At 38.2% G+C, this 26198-nt stretch overlaps 1 protein-coding gene across 1 annotated transcript in view; it reads right to left on the bottom strand.

Moving 5' to 3' along the window:
* DOCK2 (dedicator of cytokinesis 2) overlaps window positions 1-26198 on the bottom strand; it is an 816002-nt gene that overhangs the window by 69099 nt on the left and 720705 nt on the right. Inside the window, exons 35-43 of the mRNA XM_063447503.1 lie at window positions 25175-25331; window positions 21718-21758; window positions 19619-19709; window positions 18966-19085; window positions 16883-16972; window positions 14496-14600; window positions 12842-12983; window positions 10597-10678; window positions 6717-6801 (exon numbers count right to left, since the gene is read on the bottom strand). Coding sequence (XP_063303573.1) covers window positions 6717-6801; window positions 10597-10678; window positions 12842-12983; window positions 14496-14600; window positions 16883-16972; window positions 18966-19085; window positions 19619-19709; window positions 21718-21758; window positions 25175-25331 — 913 coding nt within the window. The remainder of the gene's footprint in view (window positions 1-6716; window positions 6802-10596; window positions 10679-12841; window positions 12984-14495; window positions 14601-16882; window positions 16973-18965; window positions 19086-19618; window positions 19710-21717; window positions 21759-25174; window positions 25332-26198) is intronic.

The following is a 26198-nucleotide window of genomic DNA, read 5'->3' as shown; positions in this document are numbered from 1 at the left end:
TAGCATGACGTCCGGAAACCGACGTCATGACGCCAACCCGGAACGACCTGTCACTCAATCCTTCAGAGACTAATCAGGACTCGTCGGAGGCGTGTCTATCCTTCCGAGCCAGGGTATTTAAACTTGTTCCTCCCATTTGCTCATTGCCCTGTCGTGGTTCTAGTCTGCCTAGTCACACAGTGCTCTTGTATTTCTGTTATTCCTTTGGTTCTGACCCGGCTTGTTTGACTTACTCTGTTTATCTCTGTTACCCTTGACCCGGCTTGTTCCTCGTTTACCTGTCTTCTCGTTCCCTCGACCTCGGCTTGTCTTTGACTATTCTCTATATTCTCCGTACGTTAGTCCGGCCATTCTAATGTCCGGTATACGTATCCTGTACCTGTTTGTACTCTGCGTGTTGGATCCCTGTCCCGATCCTGACACTATAAATGTGGGCTGTTTATGGGGTCTGCTTGTGGAATTGTGTGTGTGGATGTTATGTCACATTGTGTGTTTGGTGGTGTGTATGTGTGAGGCTGCTTGGAGTATTGCATGTGATGGGCTGCTTGTGAGGTTGTGTTTGTGTATGTGGATGGTCAGTGGTGTGGGCGTGGGCTATTTTTATAATTGGCATAAGAGGAAGGCTTCCTTAGCAGCTCTGTGTATATCTAGCAGTGTGAGTGGCTTCTCTGGGATCCAGTGGGCAACTAGCTGGCCAGGTGCAGGTCAAAATCTGCGATAGCTGCTGTGGGCTGCTCTACTCCAGTGCAGGTACCCGTTCATAAGTGCTAGGATGGAGTGATCTGAGATCACTTCCTCTGAGCGCTGCAATTGGTAAATTAAGGATTGCCCCTCACCACCTGCAATCACCACTTAGTTTGCACTAGCAGATATCTGACAGGCCAGTGACTGTTTGGCTCTGGCAACCTTGAGCCGTAGGTTGCCTACCCCTGCTTTATATTCTACCAAATATGTATTAAAAATAATTCCCGTGATTGGAGTAGGAGTTTTAGATATTAAAATCACTGCCAGCGTTAAAAGGCCATATTTACATGTGTACATATGAGTTAATTTTCCATAATCAGATTTCAATGGAAATTGCAAGTTAATTTTGCTAAAATATTATTCTGCCTCCTAGAAAACATCCTGGTTGCTATGCTCAATAATATTTCACCAAAATTAACTTGCAAGTGCAGTATAACATACACAGGCTGAAAAAAAAAGGACTTGTGTCCAGCAAGTTCAGTCTTTCTTTTTTCTTTTGAAACATTATGTATGCCTATTTCAAGATTACAGACTCGTTGATGAAATCTAATGAAGGGAAATAAACTTGTGGATTGGCAGTATTGCTTTAAAGAGGTGGATTTGCAACGCAAATTGGCATTTCTAATTGTGCCACGAATCTGAAGGTTTTAAGTGGTGAAATATTTTATGCAGCAGCTGTCAAGTTACGCTCATATTTCTTGCAGCGAGTTAGACTAGTAAATCTCATAAATCTATTGGAAAAAAAACATATATGTATATAATCTTACTACTTCCTCTGGTTTTCCCACACACTTATAAATCATGGTGATAATGTGGTGTGAAAAGTCATTTGGTCTGGAGTTTCCAAAGTGTAAAATATAATGTTTTTTAACTTGGTAGTCTGTCTTTACGGGTAGCGCAAACCACCTACGTGCACCTCTTTATGAGGTGCTCTGTTTTGTTACAAAATCCCTTCCTCTTTTCTATGCTAATGTCCCTCGTTTCTCGGAGCTCCATTGTTGGTGGGTCTGAGTGTATAACAAAGCTCCAAAGCAATAATACTCACAGTAATGTGTCTTTACAATAAATGTATTTATAAATAATGTGTAAATAAGATAAAGTTTAAATGGGTTTAGTTGAATAAATTATTATTAAAAAGAAACCAAAGATTTCTCAGAACAGCCTCACCACTGGCTACACCCCCACTCACACTCCTATATTGAAAGTGCCCCTCTTTGTCCATTTGAAATGTTGGGAGATACAGAAGCATTACATTGTAAAAAATATGTATTAATTTGTTCAAAAATGCACAAAAAATACAATATTTGTTTCTCCTTTTTAAACATGTTGGCATTTTACATTCCTCACTTGCTTTAATTCAGTGTATTTTTAAGAATTCACCTAATGGTCTATCAACCTAGAGCGAGATGTAATGTCATTAATGATTTGTAGAACTAAATAAACAAGCTGCATAAAATCTCCAGGTCAGCTGAATTAGAATTGTTTACAGCTACTCTGGATGACATTTTGCAGGTTGAAGCGATAGCTCAGTGGTAAGAGAAGGGAGCTGGAGTCTGTGTGTATTGCACCACTGTGACTTTTAGAAATGCCTGATTTTTGTCATCCAAATTAACTGTAGTATTATATTTTCATTGTTTCCAGTTAAAATGTTACTGGGGTTTGTTAATTTACTTGCTCAGTATGCATAAAAATGGCTGACTTGAAATAAACGAAATTAAAACTGGTTTTGATAAAACTAAGAACGAAGAAGTAATTTTTCAAGAAGCAGCCAATCAGAATCAAGAAAAATGAAAATGAAATAAAATAAAATCAACTACTGCAAACCTCACTTAAAAAATAATAAATGTCCAGATAGGTAAGACAAAAAGTATGCATCTATTTCCATGGCCCCTACTAACTAGAGGATTGATGAATTGTTTTTTTTCATACCACTCACCATGCAGCAAGGTGTAATATACAGAACACAAGGCAGATGTTCCCTTCTCCTTCCTCAACCTGCTGCTGTGTTCTTTCCGATTGAAACTTATGATATACACCATTCCCAATTTGTTGCGTGTTCCTACAGCCTAGGCACATTTTACATCTATAAAAACCTGTACGTTCCCCAAAGCAATTATTAACAACATGTTTAGGTTTTGCCGTCAGATAACTGTTGACTAGAGAAATTCTACCTTATTCTGCTGACTGTATTTGGCCCTCACTAGGCCGTATCGACTGTTTTCATATGCAATTCAATTTGTCACCCCACAATTTAATGTTTTCTCTGTCTTCCCTCTGGGTATTCATGCACTTGGGGCCTATATTGTTTAGTAAATATGTGGCTAGGTGTTGCAACGGACGATGTAAATTTATGGCAGGCCAAAACTTGGTTGAGGATATAGTAATATAAACTTGGTATATACATTTTCTGTACACATAAATGTTAACATTTCTTATTCTCTGTAAAGGGGAATATCTTCTAAATCTCTAAAATGTGCTTACTAAATGACCTCAAACTTTATATCATATGCATTTCAGTTAGTCACCCTACATTTTAATTATTATTTGTCTCCCCTCTGGGTATTCAGACACTCAATAGGCCTACATTGTTTAGTAATTCACTGTTCAGTAGATATGCCCAAAATGAAGGCATGCATGCATTTAATTATGTAATTTTCATTGGGGTATACCCTATATACTGCTAGCTAAACCTGCAGTTCCCTTGTCTGCTGCTTTTGCGTTCTCTCCCTTGCTAACCCTAGGCAGACTTTCTTTGTACAGTCTACATGCATTAGGAACATCATTAAGTCATGTTCAGTTTAAGCAGTTGTCTGATGCTAATATTACTAAGATAGTCTAACATTATTCTAGCATTTGCTTTTGTTTTCAACCCTAATCTTCCATGCCAGCTGTTAGGCATTCGGCATTTAGGTCTTTTAAATGTATGGCTTATATCTCCTGTCTCTTCCTATGTATTATGTTCGGCCATTGTGGACGCTATCCTGTTAAGCCACTGTGGAATTCTAGAGGTATTCTAGAGTCCTCTGTTCCCATTTTGATTCTGTCTTCCGACACCTCGTTTTATTTGGCTCAGTAGGTGTGTATTATATGATCTTTAATAAGTGTTAACATACGGTTTCTATTCTGTTTACCATTTCATAAACTAGATGATTATTAGTAACTATCGGATTCTCTACCATCTTATCACCAACATGTCCTAGTAACAAATATCACAACCATTATTTGATTCACATCCTATCTTCACCTGCATTAATCCCAACACAGCCCGCACAGCCACCCTATAACTCAGTATATAAATCGGGCCACCTCCCGGTTTTATATGCATATTTCCCCTCATGGCCCCACTATACCTTTACAACGTGTGTTCATTTGCATTACATCTGTCTTACTAGTGTTGCATACTACCCCGTTGTACTACTTGTTACCGACAACATACCTATCCTTACACCCTCGTTGGACCATTTTTCGTGGGGTAACTGTAATCCTCATTACATATATTATCTTTACCTCACATTAAGCACTTTGGTTTACCTGTATCTATTTAGGCAGGTTCATTATCTCCTTAACAGGTCTCATATTGAACTGCTCACGTATAGCGAAGGTTGTGTATAAATAATGTTTTCCTGGTTTTGTTTCATGGCCAATGCTTTCACATGCGGCCGTACTGGGCCTTCATTACATTCTCATGTAATCCTATTGAGCAGTCCAGAATTTGGTCAAGATGTTGCCTTTCTACATGAGATCTATTCTTGTATATGTGTTGTGGGGAGGGGAGAAATACATATAGTCTCTCTCTTGTGGATGGATCACTCTCCACATCTCATAGAGGTGGTATGTGTCTAGGAGTTTATTATACTTAGTGCGTGTTTTCTGTTGACGCGTTCATGTAGCCTGAGATGCCTGGGCAGTTATATCCCAGTCAGAGTCTAGTATATGGTTGAAGTCTCCACAGAGAATGAGCATTCCCTCCTGGACTGGCGAGATCTTAGTTAGCAACCTATGTAAGAGGTTCCTTTGATTTGTGTTAGGAGCATATACATTGACTATCGTATATTTAGTGTTGTTTATTGTTCAAATTAGGATTAAAAATCTGATGCCTTTTCCCTTCCTTGGGACTTCGATCTGGGGTATGCATTCCCTCCCCTGCCAATGATTCACAGATTGTTGAGGAAAATTTGGAAGGAACGGAAGACGGTGATTGCTATACTTCCGATTTGGCCGAGAAGACCGTGGTTTCCACTCCTGAACAAAATGTGCTTGGGTCCTCCATAGCCTCTTCCTCAGAGAATAGATCTGTTAATACAAGGTCCAGCGATGCATCCCAATCCAAACCAATGGAAACTGGCGGCTTGGCTCTTGAAAAGCAGAGACTTTTAGAGCAAGGATTACCAGAGCCGGTGGTGAATACACTGCTAAAATCCAGGAAAATTTGCACCTCTGCATGTTACCACAGGATACGGGATTTATTTCGATTATGGACAGAAAAGAAATCCAAGAATTTCCTACAGCCTTCGAATATAGATATTCTGGAATTTCTAAACGAAGGTCTAGAGAATGGCCTAAGCTTGAGCACTCTAAAAGTGCAGTCATCAGTTCTGTCGGCCCTGTGTAACACCTAGACCCTATCATTGCAAGGTTCTTTAAGGCAGCTATACGCATAAGACCTCCATCTAGAAACTATGCTCCTCCTTGGGATCTTCCTTTGGTACTGGATGTTTTGTCAGAAACTCCCTTTGCTCCATTGGATGATTTGGGTATTATTAATCTGACATACAAGACCTTGTTCTTGGTGGCAATCACTACAGCAAAAAGAATGTCTGAAATTCAAGCCTTCTCCAGTAATCCGAATCACGTTCAGGTTTTCCATGATAGAATTATCCTAAGACCTAGAATGGAATTCCTACCTAAGGTGCTTTCTCGTTTTCACTTGGCTCAAGAAGTGGTTCTACCATCTTTTTACCAACACCCCTCTTCTGCGGAAGAAGTTAAACTCCATCAGTTGGATGTGAGAGAATGTGTAATGAAATATATAGAGGTCTCAAACAGATTTAGAAAATCGCCGAAATTATTTCTGATCCCGTCAGGATACAGACAAGGGGAGGCGGCCTCTACAGCTACTTTAAAAATGGCATATAAACGCAAAAATCTATCTCCTCCGGAAAAGATAAAGACCCATTCTACGAGAGCATTGGCCACCTCCTGGGCTAATTGGGCAGAGGTTCCTTCTGACGACATATGCAGGGCAGCCACCTGGTCGTCACCTATAACCTTCATCAAACATTACAAACTGGATGTGGTCTCTTCCTCATCATCCTTCGGTAGAGGGGTTTTGTCCTCAGTGAATCTCTCATGAATAAATCTCCTTTGCAGCATAATATTGGAGTCTTGTTTTTATTCACCCTCCCTTTATTACAGAGCTTGGGTATTACCCATTAGTGATGCTGCCATGAATGGCCAGGAATACAGAAATTTTTCTCCATACTTACCATAATTTTCTATTCCTGGCTATAATTCATGGCAGCATCAGCAACCCTCCCAATTTTTTTTTAGCTTTATACTAGACTGTGGGTTAGAGGGAGGAGGGACCTTTTATACCTATAGTCTGGTTATAATTGATTAACCCCTTAAGGACACATGACGTGTGTGACATGTCATGATTCCCTTTTATTCCAGAAGTCTGTTCCTGTTAGGGGCGGAGCTAACCCATTAGTGATGCTGCCATGAATTATAGCCAGGAAAAGAAAATTACGGTAAGTATGGAGAAAATTTTCTGTAATTGCTCATAACCTATTCATAACAAACCAAGCTACTTTACAGATATGCTATTTACTATTACTATTAAATATGAAATATTTCCTGTATATTTGGGTTCCTTACCTCAATATTCTAATCTTTCAAAACATCAGCACTACACAGAAGTGAATTTTATAGCACAGTAAAGAATGAAAAAAATCCCTGTTGTATATACTTACAGCAAATTCATTTTCACGATCAATGGACCCCTTCATTACAGGTCTTGAATACTGAAATCTTTGCACGTAATTCGACTTGTAAAAGCTGCAAGATTTAAAGGACAATCATGTAAAATGACCCGCATGACAAGCAGAGCTTAATCCATATCTCTTGGGCAATATTTTGTGTGTATGAAGATTTCAGTGGCTAATAATGTCTATAAATTCACTTTACACTTAGGTACTCATGCTTTTACAGGCAAAGTATATGTAAATTAATAAAATGTCCTCCTGGAAAAATGACACAATAGATTAAGGTAGAAAAAAATAATGAACAGCCAATTTTACACCAATGTGAAAAGATTACTAGAAGCTAGTATTTAACACAAGAGAAAAAGGGGGAACTAAATCTAACCCTTTAAATTATATATGAAAACAAATGTAGCCTGAAAAAAAATGTCCACAAATAAATCATCTACATGTAAAATTAAGGCATAGTAATAACGGAATACAAATGTAGCATTCTGGTCCGTGTGCTACTAAACCATACTGTTGCATTCCCATTGGAATGGAGGTGATTTAGATAAGGAACTTGAAAAAGCGGAAGCTTAGTGGATTAGTACCAGATAGATTAAAGGGACACTATAGTCACCAGAACAACTACAGCTTATTGGATTTGTTCTAGTGAGTAGAATCATAACCTTCAGGCTTTTTGCTGTAAACACTGTATTTTCTGAGAAAATGCAGTGTTTACATTACAGCCTAGTGATAACTTCACTGACCACTCCTCAAATGGCTGTTAGAGATCCTTCCTGGTTCATGACTGCCTAAAATGCATCAAAACATTCAGTATCTCCTGCCTCTGCATGCAGACACTGAACTTTCCTCATAGAGATTCATTGATTCAATTCCTCTCTATGTGGAGATGCTGATTGGCCAGGACTGTGTTTGAATCATGCTGGCTCTGCCCCTGATCTGCCTCCTTGTCAGTCTCAGCCAATCCTATAGCAAAGCATTGTGACTGGATCAGGCCACCACTTCTGATGATGTCAGCAGACAGTTTTTTTTTCTGAGGCAATCAGCTTGCAGATCTACAGCTTCAGGCTTGAATACAGTAAGATTTTGCTATATTTATGGAGGCATGAGGGGCCCAGGGGGGCTAGATGGTGGTGTTAACACTATAGGGTCAGGAATACTTGTTTGTGTTCCTGACCCTATAGTGATCCTTTAAATTTAGATTTTGAGCATTTTGCATTTTTATAAATAAGTATTACATCAAATCAATTTAACCCTTTTTTATGTAATCATCCCCTTTGTGTCCCAATCGTGTTTTTAAAGTGAGCACATTTTAACAGAAAATTTCACTAGTTCCTCCATGTGATGGTAGTGACCATCACTGGGGGGGGGGGGCTTAAGACAGGCACTTTATGTATGTGCCCAGATTATTAATATGTCTTAGTCACCCTGTGCAAATTATAGGTGCAGGGTACGTAAAATGTATTGTTTATTGTTAAATGTATTGTTTATTGTTAAATTTTTATTGTTAAATGTTTTATACTTACTAGGTGGATTTGGCTGTGGGACCTGTACAGTGCTACTTGTTGGTTGCAAATATGTTGTGTCAGGGTATTTATATCGGCAGACATTTTGTGCTATGATAGAAATTAAAATGTATATTGTCAGAATCACTCTGAACAGAGCAGACTCCATTTTGTCATTTTCAAGCTAACAAAAGACAAAGATTTCTATCCTTTCTGTAACGCTAACTACTGAGCTGGGAGCTTAGGAATGTTTGTATATACAAACCAAGTGATAAGAAATGAGAACGGGGGATGGATGCTCTGCCTAGATATTAATGGAATAGAAATAATTCTAAAGCCAGACACCAGTGACCATAGTAATTATTTTTACTTTCTAAATTTTACAAGATCCCATTGTAAGTAAAAGTTGAAATTAAGTTTAAACTGTCAGTTTTAGAAATTACGACAGAAATTGCAGACACAAAGACTGAAGAAACTCTTTGAACTGACAAGTAACCTTAAAATTATGGCAGCCATATAGATAAGTCAAATTACGTCAAAATCGCCACCAGGAAAAGTTAACTCTTTCCTGGATAGGAATGTTTAGTGGGACGAGACTGCCCTCTATAGACCAAATACTTAAATTGCTATCTGGAAGGTAACCACACCTCCAGTTTTCTATTGGTCTATCACCTAGTGACGAACAGAGAATTTTCCCTTTAAAAATTTAAGACAAAGGGAAGAGGGGGGCTAAGTCAAAGGATCGGGGGAAGTGAGCAGTGGAGGCGATCATAAGAAGTCAGGATCGCAGGCTAAGAAAGAAAAGCAGAGCCATGCTGAGAAATCCATGACAGATATCCACTCCAGGGCACTCAGAATTTCTTACACACCAATCACACATCCATTCAGTTCCTGAGACTACCTACTCATCTGATGAGAATGTCTACTCAACTGGTAATTATACTGGATTAATTTAATTAATCTAAATTAATTAAATTTTTTCTAATAGCATGATATATGACTGGATAAATCATGGTCAGATTTCGATATTTAGAAATCTTAGTTAACTAAGAAATATATAGTTATAACCATTCCATTCTGCAGATGGAATTAGAATAATTATGCATTAATGTGACATATCACATGTTAGCATATTGTGATATTTATCCAGGTGTATTGATTTGCTCTCAAATAAGATCAAATATCTGTTTAGGCAAATTAAAATTCAGCTTGTAGAATCTGGTAGATTATTTTTATTGGATGGTTTCATGAAATGACTAATGAGCTGGTTTAAATGTTGTGTTAATTCAAATTACATGAAATAGGATAATATATGCCTAGAAGGACCTAACCAGCATTTGGAGGGTTATCCACTAACTGCTAGCTAAAGTTTTATGGCCTTTCGCTGCATTCTGAGGAATTCTGCGCTCTGTGAAAGAAAGTTTTTCTTTGTCTCTGAAGTACCGTCATAAATCTTGTCTTGACAATTGCTATGTTAACCATGGAATGTGTATTGCCATTGTATTGCATACCATGTTATACTAAATATTCATTGATTATTATCACGCATGTTACATATTATTATTATTTAAATTGTCACAATAAATTGTATCTATTTTCATAACAAATTGTGATTTTATTTTTATGGAATACATTTCACTTACACAATAACGATCTTTGGGATCTGAGAATTGAAATAGTGGGCAATTCTCAACTGTTTACTATTATCATCCCATAAATATCCCCACAGTTGCAACAGTTATGTACAATGCCCTCTGTTGGAAGCAACAGTTATATGCATTACCTGAATAGCAAGGCTTGTTAATTTGCATATTCAGGTAGATTCGCATACTGTAAATTCTGCAGGCAGGAGAGATACTTTGCTTTAAATTTTGTTTTCACCGCCCCTTTATGAATATGTTATGGTGTTATTGTGAGTCTCCACATGATTTAAATAATTTACTGCATTTTACTGAGTTGCCACTGTAAGTTAAATGTGTATATCAGTTAGAATGTGTATATTGGCTAGTCCTGAGTTAAAGTAAAGCTGTGAATGATAGTCTAATTTGTTCAGGTATCCTATGTAGCATGAGACAAAGTCAAAAGAGCTATGTCTAAGAGCCTCAAGTGCCCTTATAAATAAATTCTCAACACAAATTCAAAGGCAAATGTATTGCTCCACAGATTTTGTAAGAATATTACTTTACATATCAGAATCAAAGTGTAAAATGTGATGTCATTTAAAAATATTACTTTTTTCTCGACAGTCATTATGGAAAGAATAATATATTAATAAAAAAAAAGTTTTGCATACTTGATTTGTTAAAAAAAAGATGTCAGCAAGATTCATCTAGCCAAACAAGAACAAAAAAACAACTTACTTTATGATCTGATCTGGTACAGGTTTGTTTTTAAACCGGGGTTGCTCTTCCAACACAGGCTGCACAGTAAAACACTGGATATCTAAGTCTGTACGTTAGGGATCATAACAATTGTAATAAATATATAACAAAGAATGATGTTTCCCTAGTAAGAACAGTGACTTAAATTGAAAATGCAATCTAAAAGTCAATATTGTCTGATATCCCTCAATGAGGTCCCAAGCTCATATACTACATATTCTGAAAGGAGGTCACACTTCAGCTTCTTCTCAAATACAATGAAACAGATATGTATAAAATAGATTCCATGAAGAGGGACATTTTATATGGAAAATCACTACCATTTATAATTTCATTGGTTCCATGCTATTTTCAATGGGCTTCCACTGGTTATGACAGACATATCACATTTATCCAGGCCCATGTAACTGCCAATTGTAAATAGTTCATTGACAACCCCAGTGTAATGGAGACCCTGCAAAACAAATACGAGTCCAAGGTGTTTTGCAGAATTTATTTTGTATTGTACATGACGTAGGTCCCTGTCAAACTATATTTAAGCCATAATTGTTCTAGAGCAGAGGTTCCCATTTAGTTTTTCCTGTGGAACACTTTGACATAGTGTGTCAACATCGTGGAACCCCGCACTCCCCTCTCTCCCCCACCTTGGTGTGTGTCTGTGTGTCAAGGTGTGTGTATCTGTGTTTGTATGTGCCAGTGTGTGATTCTGTGTGTCAATGTGTGTATCTGTGTGTCAAAGTGTGTGTCTCTGTGTTTGTACGTGTCTGTGTATCAAGGTGTGTGTATCTGTGTTTGTATGTGCTAGTGTGTATGAATCTTACACACAGAAATACACACACACACACACACACTGGCACATAGTGGCACACAGATACACACACTGACACATATACACACACCTTGACACACAGTGTGTATCTGTGTGTGTTTATGTATCTGTGTGTCAAAGTGTGTGTATCTGTGTTTGTATGTGCCTGTGTGTGTCAAGGTGTGTATATATGTGTTTATATGTGCCAGTGTGTGTATACACAAACTGGCACATAGTGGCACACAGTTACACACTGACACACAGACACACACACCTTGACACACAGATACACACTGACACACACATCTTAACTCACAAATACACACACACTCAGATACACACAGTGACATATACACACACTTGCACCCACAGATACACACACTGGCACATACACACACTCAGATACACACATTGACATATACACACAGTGTCATATACACACACTGGCACACTCAGATATACACACACTGACATACACACACACTGATACACACTGGCACATACACATACACATACTGACATACACACTTAGATACACACAGTGACACATACACAAACCTTGACACACATATACACATACTGACACACTCAGACACACATACTCTTTGACAGACACACATATACTCTCACTGACAAACACACATACCCTTTGACAGGCACACATACACTCTCACTGACAAACACACATACTCTTTGGCAGGCACACATACAGTCTCACTGACAAACACAATACAAACACATATACACTCTCACTGACAAACACATACACACTCACTGACAAGCACACATATACTCTTTGACAGACACACAAACACATACAAACTACCTAACAGACACACATACAATTATTTATTTATTTTTAAAATTTTACTCCACCCAGCCCCCTACCTTTGGGAGTGCTGGCGTGGAGTCTCTATGTCTCATTGGTCCAGTGGGGCTGCTGGGCTGAGCGTGCAGTCCCTGGGTCCAGTGGGGTTGTTGGACTGAGTGTGCGGTCCCTGGGGTCCAGTGGAGCCGCTGAGCGACCGGCGTTCGATTGGTGAAGGGGGCAGTGATCTCCTTGCTCAGCTCCTTAGTGAGCCTCTTTGTGATGCCGGAGCCGGAGTGACGTCATAATCCGGCTCCAGCATCACTGTAGCATGCGAGGGAGCTGAGCAGGGAGATCACTGCCCACTGCTCCCTCACCGCCCGCAGCCATTTTATATTTAAAGATTTTGGTTGAACCCCAATTGTATTCTCATGGAACCCTAGGGTTCAGCGGATCACCAATTGGGAAACGCTGTTCTAGAGATTGCATGAACATCCAAAGTGAACAAATACATTTTTTTAACATTCACCATAGGTATGACCCGACGTCATACCTATACAGGAAACCATTTTGTAGTTAGCATGTATTCCACAAACTCATAAAGATACATTGCCCATGATAATTTTTTATGTTCTCTCCTGGGGATGAGGTGGTGTTCAGTTTCTCTGAAAAGGGGAACTGGCTCATCAGCTGGGCCAGGAAATCTTCTCTCCTCTCATATTCTTTGCCACGATAGATAAACACTTTGTTCTGCAAATTACCATAAAAAATTAGTGTATAACTATACATATACAGATATATTTCATCCACACACTAATGTGTTACTATCATTATGAAAAAAAAACACTTCACAGCAATTTGGTACATCCATCGTACTCTGAGATGCTGAACAAATACATTAGGCACATTAACATACTTTGCTTTCAAGTCAGTATGTAATGTTTTGGTGCCCCCCAGCCTGAGAAATAAAATAGCTTTATTAAGGTCACCAGAAGCGGACACTGTAAAAACTAATAAATGTTCCACTGCTCTACTTTCAATGAAACTGTTATTGTTTTTATTACAAGCAGCATTGTATATTGTGTAATTTGGTCTTTTCATGTATGTTTATAACATCCATGGCTTGTTCCTCTAAGGGCACTGTGCTAAACAAAATATCAAGAACAATATCTTCTACTGCAGGGGATACATGGTTTTATATGTTAGCTGAAAAGATCTGCAATGATGGATAACCATTGTACTACCCAACTGATTACAAACATCTCAATGGAATGAAAACACAAAAAAATATTTTACATTAGTTTCTCTAAAAACATATTTAGTCAATTCTCCAAGTCCAGATTACACTCATTGTTATGGGATTCCATATTCCCACTGTAATGCTAGCATGTCTTATTTACTGAATCTGAGAACAAGCATAGATTAATGCAGTCATTGCATGAAATCAGTCTTTGGTTCATGTACATTTTTGTATATTTTCTTATGCGTTGATTCAAAATCGCTTGCACTGTTTTTCCCCCTTCACAGCAATGTTCATATTCCCTGTGCTGCTAGCCACACTCTATCAACAAATGGTCAGATACACAGTATGTTGTATTACAAACAAATTATATTCTAACAACCATGAAAAATGATTGGATACAGGATACCTTACTACAGGCATAGGCAAACTTCGGCACTCCAGATGTTTTGGGCTACACCTCCCATAATGGTTTGCCAGCATGATGGGTGTAATAGCATTATGGGGGATGTAGTCCACAACAGCTGGAGTGCCGAAGGTTGCCTATCCCTGCCTTACTATATGCTGCAGTGCATTATATTGGTTCTCAGCTAATGAGCTAACTGAAGCTCCTAAACATGAGTGTTCAGCTCTTCTGACTGCAGAGAGGAGGTAGTAAGAGTCAAACCATACTCTGGCTAGCAGAGGCATGTAACTTTTAAGGCCTGGCTAGTAACATGGAAGTAAAAATGTTAAGGTTTGCTAAAACAGTTTGACTGCTTAGTCCCAGGCACCCCTACACTGCACATATATATAGATGGTTAACTAATATATATATTCTTTGTTTTATTTTAAAAACATTACATTTGTTGTGGTTTATTAGGTACTTTTAAGGATAGCTCCCGCTGTGAACACTACATTTTTTTTTTATAAATGATTGCAAATCACATTTTTATGTCAGTACGTCCTCTATGTCAGGTAATGCATTTGACAAGAGCTCACACATTCAAGTTTTGTATATATAAAATATATTTAATTCTTACCCTGAGAAAAGTAGGAAATCCCTGGCCGTAGTATCCAACTGCAAAGTAATCAGGCTTGGGACGGAGAATTTTCATTATGTTTTCATAGAATTTTGCCTGTTGAGTCTACCATTGTAAAATGTTGGACAAAATAAATACTGAGAGGCAGATATCACAACATTTGCCTTGTTCAATCCTTTATTAAATTTCCTTAAACATGCAGCCACAAAAGAATAATCTAAATTCACATTACCACATATTTAATGCATGTGTTTCACATCACGGCAATCTTCTCTAATGAGCATAGAGGAACAATTCACTGACACTTTATAGAGACATATTTCATTATTTTCTCCTTCTATGGTAACTGACATAGCCAGCCTACCAACAATCGCAGGCATAGTATACATTTGTTAATGATCCGTGCAGCAAGCCAAATCCCTGTTTAATTTCCTATGAATTGGAAACTTCTATAACATCCAGGCTAATGTAATCTTATTCTGTTATATATCTGATATATTTTCACTTTAGCTTTAGGGTCAATAAGAAGTCAGGATTTAGGCCTCTTTTTTTCCTACATGTATACTGGAAATCTGACTGATAACTTTTTTAATTTATCTATCTTACCAAATCATTTGGTTCATGGGTTTGTGACCATATGTTTTCTGGCCGAGTAGAAGCAGAGAGTCATTCTAATTTGTAAAAAGTTCTAATTAACTTAGGTCACCCCTCCTCTTTTCTTGGAAGGTGTCTTGTGCACCTGTTATACCAAGTTATTGTAGTGCCCGAATGTTTATACTTGGTAGTTCCAGAACAAGTGAAATAGTTGACCATTTTTATTTATTTATTTTTCTTTATTGTATGTTGAAACTGTATATAAAAAGCCTACACACACATCGAATGTTTGTCCCTGTGCTAGCCTATCAGTAAAACACTGCACATTAACCCCTACATTAACTTAGTGACATTATAGTCACTTGAACAACTATAGCTTATTTTATTTGTTCTGGTGAGTATAAGCAGTCCCTGCATACTTTGTGCAGTAAACATTTTTTTTTTAGAGAAAATGCAGAGTTTACATTACAGCCTCCACTGATCGCTGATTAGATGGCTACTTGAGGTGCTTCCTGGGACAGACATTCAGTATCTCCACACTCTGCTATGAAGACACTGAACTTTCCTGATAGAGATACATTGATTCAATGTATCTCTATCAGGAGATGCTGATTGGCCAGGGCTGTGTTTGGTTTGTGCTGGCTCTGCCATTGAGCTGCCTCCTTGACAATCTCAGCCTTTGGGAAAGCATCATAATTGGCACTTCTGGCCGAGGAGGCAGATCGGGGCAGAGCCAGCACACAGTGGCGAAACTACTGCATTCTTTGGGGCTTATCGGGTGGCCCTTCAAAAGCGTGACCGGCCCCTGTAGTATCGGCAGCATGGAAGGAAATGACAGTCTGTCACTTAATGCCAGCTATAGAGAGCACTGCATGGGAGGGCAAGAGGCACAGGCAGCAGTGGGGCATAACCCCCCACATCAGCCTCAGCCTGCAGCACACCAAGCAAGCTACCTTCCTGTAGACAAAAGGTATGCTAACAGGAGGCTGGCTGCAAATGTACAAATTATGACATGTATATATATATATATATATATATATATATATATATATATATATATATATGTCAGCATGTGTGTATCTGTGTGTGTTTGTGTCAGTGTGTATCTGTGTGTCGGTGTGTGTATCTGAGTGCATGTGTATGTGCCAGTGTGTGTATCTGTTTGTATGTGCCAATGTGTATAGCTGTGTGTCAGGGTTTGTTTGTGAGTATGTGTAAATGTGCCAGTGCATGTATCTGTGTGTCATTTAAAAGCCAACACTACATCCAAAAACTGCTGTATGCAAATACAATTATTACATACAAACATACCCCTGTATTAAAACTCTAAAATTATATATATGCACCAACTTTACACACAAATGCTCACCTGCAGCTAAAAGCCAACACTACAAACAAACACACCCCTGCATTCAAACACTACACACAAGTACATCACTGCATTCCAATGGTAATAGTACATACAAAACCCCCCTGCATGCACATGCTTTTTTCAAACACACAAACACTGCATGAGAACTTAGCTGTAGTAAAAAATGTTTGTTAATTATTAATCTCACCTCACGAAGGAACTATTACATGAAAATAATAGTGGCATTCTAGATCATCAAACCTACTCACTGTTCAGTAAATAAAGCACATTATAAAAAAAAAAAAAAAAAAAAAGATTATATTCTAATTGTTAGTTTTCAAAGTCAATAAGCTGTATTAGAGCATTATAGCAGCTAAAAGTGTTAAAAGCTGCCTCTGGTATATACTTAAGACAAATAGATTTATAAGTGATGCGGTCTTACCAGGCATTGACTTAGAAGTTCGTAGTCAAAAATTTCCATTTCATACTGATCTGCCAACTGTTTGCAGAGGGATATTGCTTCTTCCCACATCTATGATGTAATTACACAACACATTCATAAATTACCTTTTTCTTTGAAATGTACTGGGATTTGCTATTAAATCACAAATTATACCTATGTTTCATGTGTAATAAATACAAATAAATTTGCAAGAGTTAAAAAAGAAACTTGAGTTTAATTTTGATAACTCTAAAAATTCCAGACAAACTAGCTGATTAGAGAAATAATTTATGTGTTATTACCTGAAGAAGTGATTATATATTTTTCAAAATGTTAACTAGATGCTGTTTAAAGAGTAAAACAACTGAAACCAGAAAATATCCAAAAAACAATGCATCACAATAGAAAGGAACAAAGCAAATCACAAAGTCTGACCTATTTGAGAATATACATCGAGCTGTAGTGGTTATGGTGCTTGGATTTTTCTTTAAAAGACAATTAGACTTAAAGGGAAACTGTAGGCACCGAGGTCACTTCAGCTATTTGAAGTAGTCTGGGTGCTGTGACCCTTTTGCACCTAGTGCTGCAGTGTAAAACATTGCAGTTCCAGAGAACTGCAATATTTACATTGCAGCTCTAAGTCTGCCCTCAGTGGCCGTCTATCAGACAGCCACTGGAGTGTTCCAGAATCTAAACTGACTTTTGGTCCGTTATCTGATGCTGGACGTCCTCACGGACCTCCAGCGTCAGATTTTCCCCATAGTAAAGCATTAGGTCTCCCCCGCCGCCAGACATCGGCGGGGGAGGAGCATGGGCCGATGGGGGATCGGTGCTGGATTCAGTTATGTGGCTAAAGTGGTTTAAACCCCTTCAGGCCCGCGGGAGGGGGGAGCGCGAGAGTAGGAGGGTTTGTTTTCTTGGCACTATAGGATCCCTTTAAAAAGGTTTATTTATTGAAGTGAAAATTCAAGGTGTATTCAAAGTGTTTTTAAAATTTAAGCCCAAAATAACTGAACTGGAAAGATTGCCTAAAACAGCTATCCTTTCATTTTGGTTACTCTGGCCTTAAATTTGAAATTTACTTTGAATTCACCTTGAATTATCACTTTAGTAAATATCCTTGATAATGTACAAAGCAAAGAAAAAATGGATTGGGGGCTCAATACATACATTCTGCAATAAATGGTGCTGCCGTAGTGACCAATATTCATACATATGATTCATATGATACAAACTTAGTTACATGATACGTATTTAGTCAGTAACTTGCATAAAGAGTCACACATTAAATAAAAAAAATCATAGTCTATGGTAAAAAAAAAATATAGCAATAGTTATCATAGTCTAGATAGTATATTACCAAAGAGAGGATAGTTTTTATACATGTAGAGATTGAAAGAAATTAATTAGGTAAATCAGGTAAAATCAGGTAAATATAAGCTGAATTGATTCTTTCAGGTGTAGATGGAAAGGAATTTAAATTGGACACGTAAGCAGGTAATTTTTTTGTTGTTGGAACAAGTAGTCAAGAGTATGTATATCCAGCATTTAAACACTTCTCATCAGAAAAATATTCTTTATGTTGTAGTGATTTTACCAGTACATACTAAATGCAAAGGCATACCAATATTCATACATATGATTCATATCATACACACTTAGTTACATGATACGTATTTAGTCAGCAACTTGCATAAAGAGTCACATATTAAATAAAAAAATCATAGTCTATGGTAAAAAAAATATAGAAATAGTTATTATAGTCTAGATAGTATATTACATCTCTAAATATGTTCTTATTGTATTTGGTATGTAACCAACAACATAGGTAAAGGTAAACAAGATAAAACAACAGACACACACGCACGCACGCACACACGCACACACGCACACACGCACACACGCACATACACACTGCAAACAATATTGCAATGGTGCTGTGAATATATTTAACGGAGCAGCAACCTAATAACCCAAAACACTAAGTAAAAATTATAAAATGAACTATGAGCTATATATACACCTTATATAGTTAATTATATAATTTGTATTGTGGATAATTTCTATTACAAGCTTGTCATACCTTTCCTTTGTCAAAATAGCCAATAATGGTTCCATACAAGCACTCTTTCAGATGCCGGTGAGTTTGTGAACTCTGGAACTCTGTCTGCATAACCTGAGAGGAGCATTGCTCATCTGACCACTGGTAAAATGAATATATTATGGTAAATAAACTGGTACATACATAGTGTAAACAAAATCAAACAAACGTTATTACTCAAATGTCAAACAACACTTTTACCCACAAAGAAACAAAGTAGTGATACCCGTCTATACAGAAATATCAATATAAAAAGTTACATTCATGATATTACAATGTCAGACATCTTCATACTGTGGATTTACTATACTAACACCCCTTGACAGTGCTATATCTAACTGATAGTAAAGGAGTTTAAGCATGCGTGGGATATGCATAAGGCTATCCTAACTATGAGATAAGGCCAGGGACTAATGAAAATATTTTTTAAAATTGGGCAGACTAGATGGGCCGAATGGTTCTTATCTGTCGTCACATTCTATGTTTCTATGTTAATTACTTATGTGCAAATGAACATATGAATATAAAACACTGGTTTTCTTTTAATGCTCCTACTGCAATGTTATGAAAGATGTGTCATAAACTTTAAAAAAATGTGTGAAAAACAAATAGGTAATACACAACATAATACCAACTTTGAGAAGCCGTGTATGGAGCAAAAGGGTGTAAGCCGCTTCAGTGTAATTCTCACAATCCAGATGGAAATCTCTCAGTTTGTATAAGTATCTATAAACAGAATTGAAGAAGAAAGGACAAACAGAAAATTCAAAACTGTAACATGAAATTCCTACTTAAAATGATACTACAGGCACCCAGACTGCTTTATCTCAATGAAGTGGGTTTGGTAAAGTGCCCCTGTCATCATAGCCCTGCAATGCAAAACATTGCAGTTTCAGAGAAACTGCAATGTTTACATTTCATGGTTAAGACAACCTCTAGTGTCTGTCTCACAGACAACCAATAGAAGCGCTTTCTAAATTCTCATGAAGTTTAACGCATGAGGACATCCAGCTTCTTCAAAATCCTCAAAGGATATCATTGATCCAATACATTCCCATGGGGTCTATGTGGAAGGACTTATGCGTGGACTATGCTTGCCATGCATGCCCATATGTGGAGAAAAAGTTCGATCTAGTTTTTAACCATTTATTCACTGGGGGATCTTTAGGTATTTGGCAGAAGGACACTATAGCATGATGAATACAGATTTGTATTCTTAACACTGTAGTGTTTCATTAATAATTCATATTAGCTATGATTTTTAGAGTTAAATACGTTTTTGCATTGAATTTAACAGAGCAGATTTTATTACGACACTTTACTTACTGGTATGCTCATGAACTGCTCTGGAGAGCTTATTTGTACAAAAGTGGGGACACATAAATAAAATAAAAAATCCAAAGCATTTTACTTATAAAATATTAGACCAGGAAGGATATACTGAGATTTCATATTTTTTAAGTCCGTTATATATATTTTCACATTCAGAAAATTTTAAATCACAGACTGATTTTTTTTCAGGTGTGGCCCAGTGTGGCCTTTCTTGAGATTTACTGTGATAACATATATAACATAAAATGGCTACAGTCCGAGACTGTAAACATGTTCTAGCAGTCACTCAACAGGCTCAGTTCTGTAATGTCAAAATGGATCCACCACAACCTAATCATCTCTCTCAAGAGAGAGCAAGTAATCAGTAATGTTTGCAAAATTACGCTGAGGGAAGAGTTTCATAAGACACCAGAAACCAGAAGGAACCAGAAACCAGTCATGGTTGAACAATATCCTGTTCCTAGTCACACACGTGTACTAAAAAATTTAAAGTATCAATGGAAATATACTCCAAATGTATTTTTCTCATATGAGTTCATACGGGTACCAATAACAGTGCCATGCATACATTTAACAGAGATTTATTTATTTATTTATTTTTTTAAACCTATGCTGTGTTTGCAATTGTTTGATATCCATAAGAGCTGTGTATTTTTGTGTATTTTTTTACGACCTTCTTAGCTCATAGTTAGCAAGAGTGCCAATATTAGTGAGTGCACTGTAATACACTAACAAAACAAGTTATGTATCATGGAACAGAGGCCCAATTCTATTTAATAAGACCCTCTGGGAACTAACCACAGTTTAATGTAGAGGTGCTGGGGCAAAGAGATTAATCCTGCAGGCTCATCAGTGTAAACACTGCCTTTTTTTGAGAAATGGCAGTGTTTAAATTGCTGCCTAATGCCACCGCTAGTGGCTGTTATTCGGACAGCCACTAGTGGGATCTCCTGTATGGGGTCCTGCAGGACCAATGTTCAGCGCCTCCAAGCTTTGCATGGAGACCCTGAACACTCTCTTATGGGAAGGCATCGCAATATTGACAGGGGAGGAATAGTGGCTATGGAGAAACTGGTACACTTGGGAATATAATGTAAATAAAGCACTATACACTAATATTTTAATATTGTTTTAATATTTAGAACAATTTTAATATTGTTGGGGCCTGAATCTAAATAACTAATCTAACACTCTAGCGTATGTCTAACATTACTGTTAGTGTTCCTTTAATCTAATTTTTGTTTTAAAAAAGGAAATTAATAATACAGATGTGCAGTTGACTGAAAATAATGAAAATTGCTTTTTTTTCATTATTACTATTATTATTATTTTATTATTTACATAGCACCATCAGATTCCATAGCGCTGTTCATGCTTTTATTTCAACATAAAACATACTTACCTAATATACATTGCTTCACGGTTAATATCTTTGTAAAAATTCTGTGGAAACATTAATAAAAATGTTAATTTAAGAAATTCTAATTTACTGATTTTATAAGCAAGTTAACACAGAAAATGAATCACACAATTGAACGGATGAACTGTTGGCCTGTTCTTGTGGATGAATTAAACAACTGCTACATTACATTACACAATATAAGCTATAAGGCACGTTAACAAAAACATACTTATTGTGGACAGAAAAGAAAAGAAAAAGAAGAGAGGAGCCTTTACTAACTGGTGCCTCCGTATGGAGGATAACCCCTATTATATAGAATATGAAGGAGAGTTGGAGGTAACAGTTAACTTTTAATAGTACAACCAGGGAATCCTATGATGTTAACTGGATCAAAAAAGAAATACAATAAAAAATGACAAAAACTAATAAAATATGACTTTTAATAAATGAATAACTAAAAAAGCACCCTTATCTATAGGGGCTATGTTATACAAACTGACACACCAACATAAAGTGAAAAAACCCAAAATCAAAAAATAGTGTGATAAAATAATTAGAAAAGACCCAGAAGACTTGATAAGCCAATATCCACCGCAGTTTAATACTGTCAGATATAACTGGGATATGATTATAAGTGGAATCTAGGCCACTAGGAACAGTATGATATTGTACTGAATTGACCACACTGTCCAAAATTTTGGTGTATGACAAGCAGATTTTTCGAAATACTGAATATTCTGCTATCGAGATTTTTGATCTATGAATCATACGTTGAGATAAGTGCTAAACCTCTTAATTGTGTTAGTCGTTATATGACTATAGTAAAAATTAAATAGCCTGCATTTTCGGCTGGTTCTTGTATCTTATAGAAACCTAATTAATTACTGGCATCGATGGCCATAATACTCAAACTCCAAAATCTCGATGTGAGAAGATGTATGCAGCAGTGCCGGATAGTAACAGCAATCTGTACTTGCAGCTGAAATCATTTGCAACAAAATAGCTTAAATAGCTAGTAAAGTCTTGTATCTGTAGGAGTGATGTCCTGAACGGTTCGCTGGCGAATAGTTCCTGGCGAACATAGCTTGTTCGCGTTCGCCACGGATGGTGAACATATGCGATGTTCGGTCCGCCCCCTATTCGTCATCATTGATTAAACTTTGACCCTGTACCTCACAGTCAGCAGACACATTCCAGCCAATCAGCAACAGACCCTCCCTCCCAGACCTTCCCACCTCCTAGACAGCATACAATTTAGATTAATTCTGAAGCTGCATTCTTTTTTTTCTTTTTCTTTTTTTTCTATTATTTTTTTTTTTTTTTAGACAGAAGTGTGTTATATTTGAGCATGCTAGGCTGAACGTGCGTATATCATGGCTAGTTGCACTGAGGGTATGAGTATATAGCGGTACATTGTTGTGAAAGATGGCTGTCATGTTTAGGGTGTAGCTTGTACGTCAGAGGCGGCTCTCTAATTAGGCGGTTTAGGCGGCCGCCTAAGGCCTCGCGCTGGCTGGGGCCTCAAGGCCACCTAAACCGCCTGTGGGCAGACTGTGTCAGGTCCTCGGTCACTGACCGAGGACCTGACACCAGGAGGGTGCCCGGCGGCTTGCCCGGTATGCCGCGGGTGTGAGGCCCTCCGCAGACACCAGTCTGCAGCTCCGCAGTGAGCAGAGCTGCAGACCATGTGTCTCGGGAAAACCGGCCAATCAGAGCATTGCTGTGGGTTACCATGGCAACGCTCTGATGGTCTCGCGAGATTACATGGTCTGCAGCTCTGCGGAGCTGCAGTCCGGGAGCAGTGGCCACCGGACCACCAGGGAGACCACTGGACCACCAGGGACTAAAAGTAGGCTCTCTCACCCTCCACCACACTCAGCCTCCCTACAACCCTCCCCACCACCCTCAGCCTCATCACCCTCCCTACCACCCTCAGCCAGCCTCCCCACCCTCCCCACCACCCTCAGCCTCACCACCCTCCCCACCACCCTCAGCCTCATCACCCTCCCTACCACCCTCAGCCTCATCACCCTCCCTACCACCCTCAGCCTCACCACCCTCCCCACCACCCTCAGCCTCCCTACCACCCTCAGCCTCACCACCCTCCCCACCACCCTCAGCCTCCCTACCACCCTCAGCCTCACCACCCTCCCCACCACCTTCAGCCTCACCACCCTCAACCTCCCCACCACCCTCAGCCTCCCTACCACCTTCAGCCTCACCATCCTCCCCACCACCATCAGCCTCACCACCCCCGCACCACCATCAGCACCCCACAACCCTCAGCCTCAGCACCCCCCACCACCCTCAGCACCCCCCACCACCCTCAGCCTCACCACCCCCACCACCCTCAGCCTCACCACCCTCCCCACCACCCTCAGCCTCACCCCCTCACCACCCTGAGCCTCACCACCCCACCAGCCTCAGCACCCCCCACCACCCTCAGCCTTAGCACCCCCACCACCCTAAGACTCAGCACCCTCAGCCTCACCACCTCCCTCAGCCTCACCCCCCTCACCACCCTCAGCATAACCCCCCTCACCATCCTCACCACCCTCAGCCTCACCACCACCCTCAGCCTCACCCCCCCTCACCACCCTCAGCCTCACCACGCTCACCACCCTCAGCATAACCCCCCTCACCATCCTCACCACCCTCAGCATCACCCCCCCCCCCCCCACACCCCAACCATCAGAGAAACTCTTTTCAGCTATTTTGCATTTGTTATTCCCCTTTTTTTATTTTTTATATAAAATACAAGAATATAAAAGGGGGTAGACACAGGTATGCACAGTACTTTAGATCTAAATCCATTGTAAAGATACTAATTTAAAAATGCTCTATACCGAGATAGTCTTCAAATGCAAACATAAGTCTCTAAATTCTATAACAAGTTAACCCAAACAGTGCCCAAATAGACTTAAACAGGAGACAAAGAGAATGTTTTAGTCTTGCATTAAAAGAACATTTTTATGTTAAAAATAAATATGTTCATTTTTAATATTACAGTGCTATAGAATAGATTACTACCCTTACTCCATTTGTATTTTAAAGTTAAAAAAAGGCATAACACCTTGATTCTAATAACAGTATACATTGTCAGAAAAGAGGTATAGCATCTATGCACCAAAAAAACAGTTCATTGAGATGCAGTGGTTCCAATGCAGTGGTTCCAATCCAAATAACCCATGTCTTTAACCCCTTAAGGACACATGACATGTGTGACATGACATGATTCCCTTTTATTCCAGAAGTTTGGTCCTTAAGGGGTTAAAAAATGTTTATAGATAAAATGAAAATTTTGAAAAAAAATGTCTAACGCATTAAAACAGCAGAAGTCACATCTTTAGACTAGTTTGTGTTTTTTATAATATTTTTTTTTTCATAGGACTACATATATTTTGTTGAGAAAAGCCTCTTAATCTCGTATCTTACAATAAATACTCCCTGAACTTACCAATAGGTTTACTGTGCAGCTCATTCGGTTGTCTTTGCTCTCATCTGTCACCATTGCTCTATAATCCAATAACCTTTCCAACAAGCCTTTTATCAGAGTCACAAAGCTTTCGACTGCCTTAGCAATATACAGATGCTTTGTTGAATATTCCAGCAGTCTGAAACAAAATAAGAAAAGCTATCTTATAAATTAATAAATATATATATATAAATATATATATATAATACACAAAATAGGATCTCTTAATACAACATGAATTTAACTTTGAAAATGCAGTGCTTTCTTTATTCATTTCTACTATATATATATATATATATATATATATATATATATATATATATATATATATATATACACACACACTTTTGCCAAGTTCTTATTAAATGCATATCTGTCGTGTTCAATCAGACTTTTCCTTTAAGAAATCCTAATTCTGTCTGACATAGACAAAGTGCTTTACCATGTGCTGAAACTCTATTATATCTTCTTACTTCTCAGTTACGGCATCTATTACATGCTTTCCATACAAAGTGAGAATAAATAGTACGGCTAACAAGTTCTTTCCTTTTGGGTGGTCTGCTTCCTAAAAGCTAATTTCAATAGGGTCCTCAACAACCGAGATGTGCTGCAATGTAGTCTATGTTGGCATGTTATCAATAATAATATTAGCACTAGTAATCCTCCAGGCTTTGGTTGGAAAGGTTCAGGGCAATAATAAGTTCATCAGTCAAATTCAATAAAAAGTTAGAAAGAAAAAGTAAACCAAAAAGATTATTGTACAGTTGTACAGAGACCATGCTCCTCTCTCAGCGTCCAGAAGGAAGAGAATCTACTAGTCTTGATCAGTAACTGAGAGTTCAGAAAGTATGGCCTTAATTTAATAGCTTTAATAGCTTTCCAAGTGAATCAATCCGGTCAGAAAAACTTTCCAACTGATTTATCTACAAAAATGGACATTAATGGTGACTTCTGTAGATAAATAATTTGGAAAGTTAAAGTTTATCAAAATTATTGAATAATTTAA

The sequence above is a fragment of the Pelobates fuscus genome, chromosome 3 (assembly GCF_036172605.1).
Source record: "Pelobates fuscus isolate aPelFus1 chromosome 3, aPelFus1.pri, whole genome shotgun sequence".
NCBI lineage: Eukaryota > Metazoa > Chordata > Amphibia > Anura > Pelobatidae > Pelobates > Pelobates fuscus.
This window is presented reverse-complemented; position numbering and strand designations above follow the sequence as displayed.